The 13,912-nt window shown below is 35.4% G+C and overlaps 1 protein-coding gene across 1 annotated transcript; it reads right to left on the bottom strand.

The window, feature by feature from the left end:
* Positions 1–514: 514 nt before the first annotated feature.
* On the bottom strand, positions 515–12,433 carry GNGT1 (G protein subunit gamma transducin 1). Its single transcript, XM_049785117.1, has 3 exons — positions 12,382–12,433; positions 12,186–12,287; positions 515–773 (listed from the first exon to the last, which is right to left on the bottom strand). Exons 2-3 carry the CDS (start codon positions 12,279–12,281, stop codon positions 645–647), a joined length of 225 nt encoding a protein of 74 aa, XP_049641074.1. The 5' UTR covers positions 12,282–12,287; positions 12,382–12,433; the 3' UTR covers positions 515–644.
* Positions 12,434–13,912: the final 1,479 nt, after the last annotated feature.

The following is a 13,912-nucleotide window of genomic DNA, read 5'->3' as shown; positions in this document are numbered from 1 at the left end:
TGGGGCTGGAGAGATAGCATGGAGGTAAGGTGTTTGCCCTGCATGCAGAAGGTCAGTGATTTGAATCCCAGCATCCCATATGGTCCCCTGAGCTTGCCAGGAGCAATTTTTGAGCATATAGACAGGAGTAACCACTGAGCGCTGCCGAGTGTGACCCCAAAACAACAACAACAAAAAAAAACTATAACCACTGACTGGTGTGTTAGAAAATATTACAGAAAAAATACAATATTAACAAAAATTTCACAGAGCACGTTTTGTCAAGATAGTACATTTGTGAATCAAAGGATATACTTCCTAATGCTTTTAGAAAAGAAATTTCTAGATGAAATATTATGAATCATTAAGAAAGTCAAGGAATCAAAATATTAGCTATATACTGGCAACTAAGAATAATATAGACTCAATTCATAATACTTTAATTATCATAAAGAGTTGAAATTAATTAATATTTATTATTAATATGTATCAATCCCTGTTTAATGTTTTAAAGGAATAAAAATATTTTATCCTATTCCAAATTTTATTAAAATCTTAATCTTATGAAATTAAAACTTAAGTATATGGTTAATAGTATTGTTAAATAATACCCCAAATAAGTATTGCCATTAAAACTTAAGAGACTCCATAAAATTCTTCTGTGTTTATGAAATCACACAGCCTCCTTTGAGCTCCTTAAAGGGATTTTTGTCTTCTGGAATGCCCTTTACTAGAAGATCTTCCCCAGATCTTTCTTCAACATAATCCCTTACTTCTTCACAACATTTGGATACCTTAAATGAAAGGAAAGAGATATGTGTCAGTTGATTTAATACAGAATACTACAGACACTAAAAATATTTTTATTAAAAGATACTAATTGTCAATACTCCATCTTTTTAATGTGTATCTTTATTAAAAGATACTAATTGTCAGTACTCCATCTTTTTTATGTGATTCTGTTTTATACAAGATACATGTGCTTTTAGGAGAAAAGAAATGTCTGCTCTCTTCTTTGTCCTCTTGAAAATTTCCACACAAAACATAAACAGCTGGTTACATTCCAACAAAGGGAGTAAAGCAGACTCTGTCAAGTCAAGAATGTCACCAGAATGCACACTGATAAAATATTTTCCTCACTCCTAAAATATGATCTGTAAAGGTAAAAGGAAATGAATCATTATTAATTCCAGGCTTATCACCATTCTTGAATTCTCAGAAGTATACACATGTAATATTATTTTGGACTTTTTTCCCCATGATTGATTGTGACTCTACAGTGCAATATATGGTGAGATCCAAGGATCAAGGAACATTGTATTCAAGTCATCTAGAACAGAATTTGTTTTTAAAAATACAGAAAATACATAAGTGATGAATTCATTCATTCATTGAACTTTGTATTCAAGTCATCTAGAACAGAATGTGTGCTTAAACCTCAGAAAATATTTAAATGATGAATTGAATCATTCATTCTGTGTGCTTGCTTCTCACTCATTTATAGCAATACAGTAATGAATTAAAGAAAAATCAAACATTTTAGTATTTTAATGGACTTAGAGCCTATTAATGAACTTTTTAACACATTATTTAGAGTGACAATATTTCAGCCATTGAAGAATCTTCCTTCCTTGGGGACAGTCAGGCCTGGGTCGAGGCGGGAACAGGGAGATTCCCATCCCAATCCCCTCCAATAAGCCCTTTTCCAGCCTTCCCTCATCCTCCTTCTGGGTTCCAGTGCCATTACTGAAATCCCCTTACTTCCCATCAGTCCTCCTTTTCCCAAACTGTGAGGACACACATCATTTTAATATATAACATAGATTTCCTGGCCATTTGGATCTAGCACGTCTTTCAACACCCTGTTACTCCAGCATTCCAAACCACTAAATGTAAAGTTCAATAGAGTAGCTTAAGAAGACATATACTGTCAGGGATATGAAAAGAAATCCTGGCAAATCTCCAAGTCCACCCAAATGCCTGAACCTTTAAGATGAGGATCTAACATGAACACTTAATGGTTTAACAATAATGACAAATTTTGTAAACATATGTAAATAAAAATGTATATATAGTTATTTGTATATAAATGAGAACAAATTAATTTCTTAATTTTTAATATGTTATTAGTCTTGATATTAGCATAGAAACTTCATTTTAACAGTTCATTAATTGGTCACTTTAATTCTAATTAAAATTCCAATTTTTCTATTTATATATTTAATAATATTTATATTATTTTAAATAAATTTTACAAGACACATTAGACATATTATAAGATAACTCTATAAACTCATTGTAACAACATATCTAGATTGTAACAAATTATTTTTATCTGAGGTAGGAATATTTCTGATATAATATCTAGACTTCAAGCATACATTTTAAATACACATTAATTTGGATTTGCTTTTGTTCCTACTCAAAATTCTGACTTTTTTCCTTCAAAACAAGGGTTCTTCCTAGAGAAATGGATAGGTTTCTAAAAAAATATCATCTCCGGAAACTCAATAAGGAGGAAGTAGAAAGTCTAAATAAATCAATCACAAGTAAGGAAATTGAAACAGTAATTAAGAAACTCCCCAAAAATAAAAATCTAGGACCAGACAGTTTAAAGATGAATTTTATCAAACAATCAGAGAAAACTTACTACCATTGGTCCTTAGACTCTTCAAAAACATGAAAAAGATAGGAAGCTTCCCTAATCCTGCCTATGAAGCTAATTATCACTCATTTCCAAAGCGATAAAGATACCACCAAGAAAGAAAACTACAGACCAATCTCACTAATAAACATGGAGTAAAAATCCTTATAAAATCTTATCAAAGCTATTCAACAACACATCAAAAAGATTATATATCATGTCTAAATGGGTTTCATACCAGAGATTCAAGCATAGTTTAGTATATGCAAATCAATAAACAACATACCGCAGATCAGTAAAAGGAAGGCTAAAAGCACAAGCATATCAATTGATGCAGAGAAAGAATTTGACAAAATATAATACCCTTTTATAATAAAAACACTCAGCAAAATAGGTTTAAATGGAACCATCTTCATGATAGTAACAACTTTCTATAAAAATTCCACAGCCAACATTGTTCTTAATGGTGAAAAACTCAAAGCATTTCTACTAAAGTCTGACACTAGGCAAGGATTTCCAATGTCTCCACTCTTATTCAATATAGTATTAGAAGTCCTAGCAATAGTAATCAGACAGGAGAAGGAAATAAAGAAAAATCCAAATAGAAATAGAAGAAATCAAACTATATCTATTTGCAGATGACATGATGATATTCATTGAAAACCCTGAGAAGTCCACATAAACACTCCTAGAAACAATAAAGTGAATGGTCAGCTACAATGTCAATATACAAAAGACAGTTGCATTTTTTTTATAGAAATAACAACTCATTGGAGAATGAGATCAAAGAGGATATCCCAGTCAAAATAGTGTCTAAGACTATTATGACTGGGATATCCTCTAATCAACCTAACAAGAGAAGTGATAAACCTATACCATGAAAACTTCACAATATTTCAGAAAAAGATTGAATATGACCTAGGAAATGGAAGAACATTACGTCATTTTTCGGCGTATAAGACGACTTTTGAAACAAAAAAAAGTCAACCGAAAATCAGGGGTCGTCATATACGCCGAGTATATCCTGAAAAATGTTTCAGTATGCCGCTAAACGAAAATTGTCTGAATATTGCCACAAAACGAATTTTCCAACTTGATCCTGCACCAATCACTGCAAGGCTGCTCGGACCGCCTCTCTAACTCAGCCAATCCAAGCAGGCTTTTTATGCATGCAAATTAGACAATGTTCTGGACCCGAATCTACACTGTCAAAAGCCTGCTCAGATTGGCCAGAGTCAGAGAGGAAGTCTATGACAGTATAACCTTTGAACCTTTGCTTGTTGTGATTGGTTCACTGTGGTACATACAGTTGCAGCACAGGAACGTTCTGTCTGATACAGCGAATATAGGCCTAAACCTATGTTTTAACTGCAAAATTAGAGGGTCGTCTTATACGCCCGGTTGTCTTATACCTGGAAAATACAGTAGATGTTCATAGGTTGGAAGAATCAATATAATCAAAATGACCATCTTACCTAAAATACTATATAGATTCAATGCAATCCCTAGTCAAATTCAGACAATATTTTTCAAGGACTTAGAACAATCAGTTATAAAGTTTGTGTGGAACCATAAAAGACCTAGGATAGCCAAATCAATACTAAGCAACAAGAAACTTGGAGGCATCTCATTACCTAACCTGAAGCTCCACTACAAAGTGCTAGTGATCAAAACAGCATGGTATTGGGACAAAAGACAAATTTTCAGACCAATGGGTCAGAATAGGATATCCAGTTACAAGTTCTCAAGTATATGTCCAACTAATCTTTGACAAAGATATCAAGAATTTAAAATGTAATAAAGACAGTTCAACAAATGGTGTTGGAACAATTTGATAACCACGTGTAAGAAATTAAAATTGACCCATATCTCATATCTAACACAAAGAAACTGTGGTACATATACACAATGGAATATTATGCAGCCATCAGGAGAGATGAAGTCATGAAATTTTCCTATACATGGATGTACATGGAATCTATTATGCTGAATGAAATAAGTCAGGGGGAGAGAGAAAGACACAGAATAGTCTCACTCATCTATGGTTTTTAAGAAAAATAAAAGACACTCTTGCAATAATTTTCAGAGACAAAGAGAGGAGGGCTAGAAGTTCCAGCTCACGACATGAAGCTCACCACAAAGAGTGATGAATGCTGTTAGAGAAATAACTACATTGAGAAATATCCTAATAATGTGAATGAATGAGAATTAAAAAGCCTATCTAGAGTACAGGCGGGCGTGGGGTGGTGGGGAGGGTGAAGTGGGACATTGGAGATCGGAATGTTGCGCTGGTGAAGGGGGGTGTTCTTTACATGACTGAAACCCAACCACAATCATGTTTGTAATCAAGGTGTTTAAATAAAGTTATTAATTTAAAAAAGTCAATTCAAAGTGGATTAAAGACCTTGAGATTAGATCTGAATCCATAAAGTTCACTGAGGAAAATATAGGCAGAATACTCTAAGTCTTGGACCTCAAAGATCTTTGATGATAGGATACTAATGGCAAGAGCTATGTCATCAAATCTATATAAATGGGACTACATCAAGCTAAAGTGTTTCTTTATGGTAAAAAGAAAACATGGGCTAAAATTAGAGGACAGATAACTGATTGGGAGAAATTTTTTTCACTCAAGACATCAGATAAAGGTTTGATATTTCAAAAAGATTAACTTCACAAAAGGCAAAAATTCCATCAAAATATGGAGAGAGGACCAGATTCAAATCAGAGCATCTGATGAGGTCCAGAAATCTGGTTTAAATAAACTCATATAAATCTGTTGTTCATGGAAGTCTGCAATCTGCTGTCCTTGATTTAGTATGTATGTATATATATATATATATATATATATATATATATATATATATATATATATATTATATGGAACTTTAGTGGTTTCCTACCTAAGCAGTAGCGGCCCTAGAAGCAGTTGAGCAGATAAAGGCCCTTTTATCTCCATTATGGTTGTTCTCTAAAGGAAAATACTTCAGACTACAAAGCCCAGTCTTCCACTGGATTCACCTCTCTGGATGTTCAAAATACTCACACCCCAGTTCCAGCAAGAAATCCTAGGAGATAGCATCTGTATAATACTCAAGGAGCCCCTACAGCTATTCTGTACTGAAGACCATACCATGCTTTGCTTCATGTATTTCCAGTGTTAGGATCACTCTTTTCATGAGGTATGTGAGATCAGGCAGGCTGCATACAAGTACAGAAATTTATTCCAGGGGATCTTGAAAACGTGAAAGGAACAACTTGAAGTAGCCAAAATCATCTTGGCAGATGAGCAAGAAAGAGTGATGTTGATCCAGGGAGAAGAACAAAATTTTAGTGAGCTGATTCAGTCTGAAAATAGAATATTATTCCAGTTGATAACTAAAATAAATGAGAAAAGCTTACAGAATAACGAAGGCAACCTAAATTGGAGAGAACTTGGTCTGATCTGCTGAGTCACTTTGCCAAAGAAGTTGAGAATTCCCAGGAGACTAAAGAATCTGAGCAGAGAAAACATCATGAAATTGCAAGAGAGTGAAGTCAAGTTCAGTGAACGGATTTGCAAACCTCCAGAAGATCTCGGCAGCGTTAGAAAGTGTGAGGAATCTGCCTTCAAGTTACTCCAGAATGCAAGATATTATTTGACAAGGAGAGAGTCTCTACTGCATCAGTGTCTAGAGCCAGCCTGTATCACAGAACTGAATTTATGCCATATGTCCGGAATGAGCAACATTCTAAAAAAACACTTCCAAAGACCTATAACTTTGGATCCTAATACACCTCATCCCTGTCTAGTCTTATCCAAGGATATGAGAAGTATGAGACTCAGAGCTGCCCAGCAGACCTTGCCTCAGAATTACCGGAAATTTGACTTTAGTCCCAGAGTGTTGAGTCTGGAGCGTTTTACTTCAGGATGGCACTACTGGGAGGTGGAGATGGAAAAGGCAACCAGATGGCAGCTGGGCATTTGCTTTAGCTCTGCTAAAGCGGGGGACAGGTCTAAAGCATTTGATTGTAGTCTTACTTACGAGGTCCATGATGGAAAAAGCTTGCACATGCTGGGTCTCTCCCTCTTTGAAGAGTCTCTTGAGAGATGACATGTGCAGAATTGGGGTGTTTCAATATTATGATTATGGGCGGCTGTTATTCTATGATGTCACAGAGGGATGCCTCATTTATAATTTATCAAGTCTCATTTTCTGTTAGACTTCAGTCAGGCCTCTCTTTTCTCTCTGCATCCCAAATGGAGATTCCCTCTCCGATTCTCTTAGCATTTGCCTCCCACCTGCCTCAGCTGATAATGTGCTTGCAATCTAGTCTGTGGCCCTTAGGATTAGGTTAATGATTCAAGATATTTCAGCAGATGGAATTACCGTATTTTCTGGTGTATAAGATGACTTTTTACCCCATGAAAAACTTCTTAAAAGTCAGGGTCGTCTTACATGCCAGTATATGGCATACTAAAACTTACTCCAACTTCAGAAATGAATGATTCCCCCGCCCTTACCACCGCATCCCATCCAGCTGTCAGGCGTTATCCTCAGTCCTGTGCTTGTCCTCAGTAATTTTTCAGTGCACACAGAGGAGCTGAGTTAGCAAGTGCTGCATCCCATCCAGCCACCCGGTATGCCACTTACTAATGATCAGTCCTATGTTCAGCTTCTATGGGACACAGAGGAGGCTCTCTGTCTTCCTCTAGCTGTTCTATTAATCACGGCACCCTAGCCAGATGCTCTTGGAGGAGCCCCTCTCCCTGCTCTCAATGTAGATCACAAAAAAAATCAGTCACTCACTGCCAATGATAAAAGTAAAATGATTGTTGGCACTCCAAAGTCTAGTTTTATTAAACATTACTGTTAACCTTTGAGGGTTCTACTCTTTTTTTCTTATGTTTTTTCATTTCCATGTGGTGTGCGTTAAAAGAGAGGTAGTCTTATACGGAGAATATAGCTCAAACCCTATATTTTAACAGGAAAAGTAGAGGGTTGTCTTATACGTCAGAAAATACAGTAGTTATAATCAGGACTTTAGAGATTAGTCACCGGGATCTCAAACTCAATTTACCTGGGGGCCGCAGGAGGCAAAGTCGGGGTGATCCTTGAGTGCAAAGTCAGTAGTAAGCCTTGAACATTGGGGAGTGTGACCCAAACAACTAAAACAAAACAAAACAAAAAAAGATTCCTCTAGGGCAATGCCACAAAATGTTGTACGGAGGACCGTTTGTAGCCCGCGGGCTGCGAGTTTGAGACCCCTGGTAGAGGATAGCATGGTAGTGACCTATGAATTGTGGACATTTCATTACCAATGGTGTTATGACTCCTTAATGTTTATCAGACCATACAGGTGAGGTTTAATTTTCTAGAATAATTAATCAGGTTTGCCGAAGAGGTGTTAGAGATGATGTGAATATAACAATTATTTTTGTTTTGAGGTCACAGCTGCAGTACTTAGGGTTTATTTCTGTCTCTGCACCCAGGGTTTATTTTTCATGTGCTGGGGAGGGGGCTCATTCTGGATGCCTTGTGCAAAGCTACTAACTACTACTTCAGTGTCATGGGGAAAAAATAAACCTTTTTTTTTTTTTTAAATTAGAAGAGAAATTAAGTTTCTTAGGTCTGAAAATTGGCTGATTAAAACTATCCATTGTAACAATAACATATTTACTGTTTTCAATCTGTTAATACTTTGAAAAATGATTTTTCCCCTTATTTGCCTTCTTTAGGTATTCATTACTATGGAGGATTTTTATGCTTAATCTCATATATTTAACAGTCTTTAGACATAAAACTTATGTAGAATCTACAGATCAGAAGTGATTGCATTTTCCTCACGTCATAGTTCAATGTACAAGATACAAATTTGGATCTGGAGGCTAGAGAGAAGTAATTCAGTGAGCAGAATTTTTGACGTATCTATAAGATCACCCTGGTTTGATCCCCAGTACCACATTTTGTACATTGAGCTCATACCTAGGAGTAAGCCCTGAGCATTGCCATATGTGCAGACCTCAAAAAGAAACAAAGGATTTTTATTTTTGGAACATTCATATCATAAATTGAGCTCTATGGCTTGTAGATTTAATACAGGGTTTAAGGCTCTTGGCTGGCATATGGCCAACCTGGGGCAAGAATGATTGCTGAACATAGCCAAACAAACAAATGAAAAAAGCAAGCAAATTATTTTTTAGTTTTATTGCCTAAACTGTTGTGAGCATGGCTACATAGGATTGGAGCTATAGTACTATATATAGCTATAGCTATATAATGTGTTTGCCTTGCACATGGCCAACATGTCTTCCATCAGACACTCCATATATGGTACGAAACACCATGAAGAATGATCCCAGAGCTTCTGGTGTGACTCCAGCCAAAACAAGACAAAATTAAAAAAGCATGACTATATAGGTGAGTGGTGTGATTTTTTTCCCCAGATTTCCAAAATTAATGTAGTCTGATTTATTCAAGAGGTAGAGAAGACTGAAATGTGTTCAGACTTTCTGTGGTTATATTGGAAGCTGTGTCTTTCAGGAAAGGCCACAGGAAAGGAAACACAAGGCAGAATTAAGTTTATGCTCTCGAACACATTCTGCTTTCTCCCTTCATATCTTGCTAAGTAAATTTTCTTCAATGAAGACTCTCTTACCTTGCCAAAAATGCTGAGAGATGTTGCATATCTTTAAGCCAAATCACAAAGTCTAGGTGGGAGATAGTAGCTTTAGAAGTGAAATGCTTGTTTGAAACAGTGAAAGAACTCCTAAAAGGCCCTGGGAGATGTCTTTTAGGACATTTTTGTACTGGCGTCCCTGAGTTACATCTGTGATATTGCATGGTCCCCTGGGCACATAGGTAGTACCCCAGAACAAAATCCAATATGGAATTCAGTAATTGGACTCTTTCCCAGTGCACAAAGGAAAAAAAATGTAAGACTGTATTAATAATCTCATTATAACCTTCCACCCTCATCTTTATATTCTCATGTCTTTGCATGTTGATTGCTAAGATATTGTTTACCCAAGCATAAACCAAAAAGAGAATAAAACATTTTCTTACAGTGTTAAAAAATGGAGAGAGAAAATAAAAAGACAATTCTCTAAGGAAGGCCAAAGTCACATGAAAAAAAAATGTACATCATCACTTATCTCTAGGGAAATCCAAACCGAGACAAAAATGAAATATCTTAAACCATTAAGGATGGCACATATCAGAAATATTGGAATATTTTTTGTTGGTGGGGATGTAGTGAGAAAGGAATTTCTATCCACTGCTGATGGGAATGCTGCCTGATCCAACCCCTATGGAAAACAGTATGGCGATTTTCCAGTAAACTCAAAATTGAGCTGCCATATGACCCAGAAATACCACTTTTGGGTTTCTATCCCCATAACATAAGAACATTCATCCAAAAATACGTATGCACACTGTTACTTATTGCAGCACTCAGTACAACAGCTAACGTTTGGAATCAACCTAGATGTCCAACAACAAATGAGTGTAAGAAAACATGGATGCAACTAGAAGATACATTAAATGAAGTAAGCCAGAGGAAAAACATAAAAACATAACGATACCACTTATATGTGGTATTAGAAAAACTCCATGAAGAAACACACTGCTCTAAATGATAGGTATGTTTTCTGCACCAGCACCAGGAATCTTCCACCAGGGGAGGTCCTAATGCCATCTTGGCACCAACTTACTCCATGGGGGGCTCACATAACACAATGATGACTAGGAAACAGCAACAACTTGCTTTCATGGCATATTTCCATGCCTCTTCACCTAATGGTGAGATGAAATCAGAAGAAGCTTTATGACACCCAGATTTTGACAGGTTCTGTGTAAAAACCAAGAACTTTAATTACAGAAACCTAATTGCCACAATAGTGATTGAGGAGAAGTTTTCCCGGGACCTTGAAGAATGACCTTGGTGTTAGACAATTAGGAAGTCTGGAGCTTTGAATTGGTCTATGGATCTATGACAGGGAACTCTGATGGGTACATGGGTAAGGAACTCTGATTTTTAGGTCAAGGGTCTTTCCTTTCTAATTTCCCCAACTTTTCCTGTGCCTAAGCAAAAAAGAAAGAAAGGAGGAAAGAAAGAAAAAGAAAGAAAGGAGGAAAGAAAGAAAGAAAGAAAGAAAGAAAGAAAGAAAGAAAGAAAGAAAGAAAGAAAGAAAGAAAGAAAGAAAGAAAGAAAGAAAGAAAGAAGAAAGAAAGAAGAAAGAAAGAAAAGAAAGAAAGAAAGAAAGAAAGAAAGAAGAAAAAGAAAGAAGAAAGAAAGAAAGAAAGAAAGAAAAAAGAAAGAAGGAAGAAAGAAAGAAAGAAAGAAGAAAGAAGAAAGAAAGAAAGAAAGAAAGAAAGAAAGAAAGAAAGAAAGAAAGAAAGAAAGAAAGAAAGAAAAAGAGAGAAAGAAAGAAGAAAAAAGAGGAAAAGAAAGAGAAAGAAAAAGAGAAAGAAAAAAAGAGAAAGAAAGAAAATGAAAGGAAAGAAGGAAGAAAGAAAATGAAAGGAAAGAAGGAAGAAAGAAATGGAGGAAGAGCAAATAAAGAGAGCAAAAAAAGAAAAAGAAAGAAGAAAAAAGAACAGAATAATGGGGAAAAGTCCTCTTTTATCCCCAAAGTTAATTTTATTTCATCTCTATTATAAATATAAGTATTTTAACTTAATAGATGTTACTTGGATATTGAGCTACAGATTGACTTAATATTATCACTTAAAAATAGTTTGACTATATTAAAAGGAAATGGGACAGTGTGACACATCAAATTATAAACATCTAAAATTCTAAAATTTCGATCTTGATTAGAAGAGCTCTGAGCAAAGTATGAAGATAAATATAAACTCATTTTTCACTCTGATCTGATAAAAGAGATTTCTTTAAAAATATAAAATGCACTCATTCCTTATGAGGAATTTTTGTTCTACTAGGTTTGCTAAATAAACTAAAAGATCTAATATACATATCTGCACTTACCAAAACTTTGGTTATCCATTTCCAAACCTGTCAAATTATTTTGAAAATAACATGGCAGAATGTGTACTTAACTCAAGGTTTGATGTATAGAAGGAATAGAATGTACACATTCATTACTGACTCTGAGAGCCCTGGAAATTATGGGATTTTGGTCAGTCATATACATGCATATCAAATTTTAGCACAAATAAATAGAAGTTACCAATTTAGAAAAGTAAAAACAAAATAAATATGTGCATGTACTCATGGGCACTTAATGCTTAGTTCTATATGTTCGCTGTCTCAATTTTCAATCTTTTTCTTTTTTAATGAGTTTAACGTTACACAAATGAGAAAAACATCATTATCTTAGGAGTCATACAAAGACAAGCTAAACACTAGGTTTGGCCCATGCACATAAGTTGTCAAACTTATCATTTAGTCTAAATAAATACTAGATAATTGGGATTGCTCCCAATCTTATTCCCTGTGGCATATTTACCTAAACATTTACTATTAATAGCATTTCAGAATCGCCATCCTGAAGATTCATTGTGTTTCCTAAGCTAATACTTTTAAAGTTTCATCAGTTAAAAAGATAGAAATAGTTTACCAGCATTCTTTCCAGAGTAACTTCTTTCTTGAGCTGGTCAACTTCCATTTTCAGTTTGTCCTTTTCTGTCAAGTCTTCAATGTTGATCACGGGCATCTTTCTCTGTTGAAAAGATAGAGGATTAGTTCAAATACCTGAATATATGGATTTACTACAAGTTGATGGTAGCCAACCCATCTCTCATTTCTAAACTTACTAAATAAGCTGATTTTCCCTCTTTTGTATTACTTTTAACTTCATATGATAATTTCTCCTGTAAGCTCTGAATTATTCTAGCACTACCCTTCAGATTTTAAAGCCTCATAATCCTCACTAATATGATTAAAGCAAGCGTTTGAATCTAAACAGCTGCTAGTGGGTCTGTAGGAAAAGGCCAATTTAGTCAGTTATATAATCTTAAATACCCAAAGTTTTTTTGCACATTGTAAAAATTTGTGTTTCCAACCCTCATATCTAGATTCAAATCCTTCTACCATACATATGATTTATGTCCTTTAAATATAAGGTCATGTTGAGGGCAGTGCATTAGTCTCATAAATTCCTGGTGTATTTAATCTGGTATTAACAGAAGCATACAAAGGTTTCATAACAAGTTGATTCTAAATAATAGATTGAAAAATAATCCAAAAGTATAGAATATAGCAAATAAAGACATTTAAATCAGAAATAAACTAGCTCAATTATTTAGAAGTGTTTCTTCAAGCAACATATGATAATTGCTTGTAAAGTCATAATGAATTAGATAAAGAAGAGTAACAAAAACCAGTACAGGGCAGTGAGCTTAATCTACTTATTTACATAATAAGAGAAAACCTTCTGCCTTCTCAGCAATCTTCTTAGACAATGGGCAATGAGGAAAAATAGCTCAGTAGCTAGTGGTAGCCCTTTGAAATGGTCTGCAAGATACTCATATTGTCTTCTAGAATATAATATCTTACCTTCTTTAGCCCTCCCTTTTTTTTTGTTTTGTTTTTTGTTTTTTGGGCCACACCAAGTGACTCTCGGGGATTACCCCTGGCTATGCGCTCAGAAATCGCTCCTGGCTTGGGGGACCATATGGGACGCTGGGGAATCGAACTGTGGTCCGTCCTAAATTAGCAACGTACAAGGCAAATGCACTACCACTTATGCCACTACTCTGGCCCCTAGCCCTCCAATTTTATCATTTTTTTCCTTTTGGCTCTCTGGTTCTACTTTTATAATTATATACTTTTATAAAAATGCTCAGGACTCAAACCCATCCTGAGAACAGATTAACAATGTACATTTAAATATTCTGTTGATAATGTTTCTTCTGAGGACTGATCCCTGGTGAACAGGATTGAAGCTGGAACAGCTGTTGGAGTAAGAAGAGATAGAAGACGATATCGATATTACAGAGGCTTGGGCACTTCCCCTCCTTGAAAGCAGGAGACCTGGAGGTTCCTACCTGGCTTTAAGTTTCCTGAGCCTAGAGACAGGAGTAAACTCGGAGCACCGCTGGATATGACTCCCCCAAAATAAACAAAAAGAAGAAATAGGAGATAAAATACATCACCTCATGGTACTAAAAACTTTATAGACTGAGAGGCCCAACTGTCCTCCAAGGAAAATAGCAATCCTGGGTTTAAAGGTTCCATCAACTCCCCATTCTGTCCTCTTTTATCTCTCCATCTGACATTTTTAATAAAAATATTCTGCTAAAATAATTTTGGCACTTAACATTTATTTCTAAGAACTTTGAGAAA

The sequence above is a fragment of the Suncus etruscus genome, chromosome 1 (genome assembly GCF_024139225.1).
Source record: "Suncus etruscus isolate mSunEtr1 chromosome 1, mSunEtr1.pri.cur, whole genome shotgun sequence".
NCBI classification, from domain to species: Eukaryota; Metazoa; Chordata; class Mammalia; order Eulipotyphla; family Soricidae; genus Suncus; species Suncus etruscus.
The sequence above is the reverse complement of the archived record's forward strand: the minus strand, read 5'-3'. Positions and strand labels throughout refer to the sequence as shown.

Excerpts from the sequence above, each read along its gene's own strand:
- GNGT1 (XM_049785117.1), bottom strand. The coding sequence starts at position 12,281 with ATGCCCGTGATCAACATTGAAGACTTGACAGAAAAGGACAAACTGAAA. Across the intron at positions 774-12,185 it reads TTACTCTGGAAAGAATGCTG|GTATCCAAATGTTGTGAAGA; the intron begins GTAAACTATTTC and ends CTTTCATTTAAG.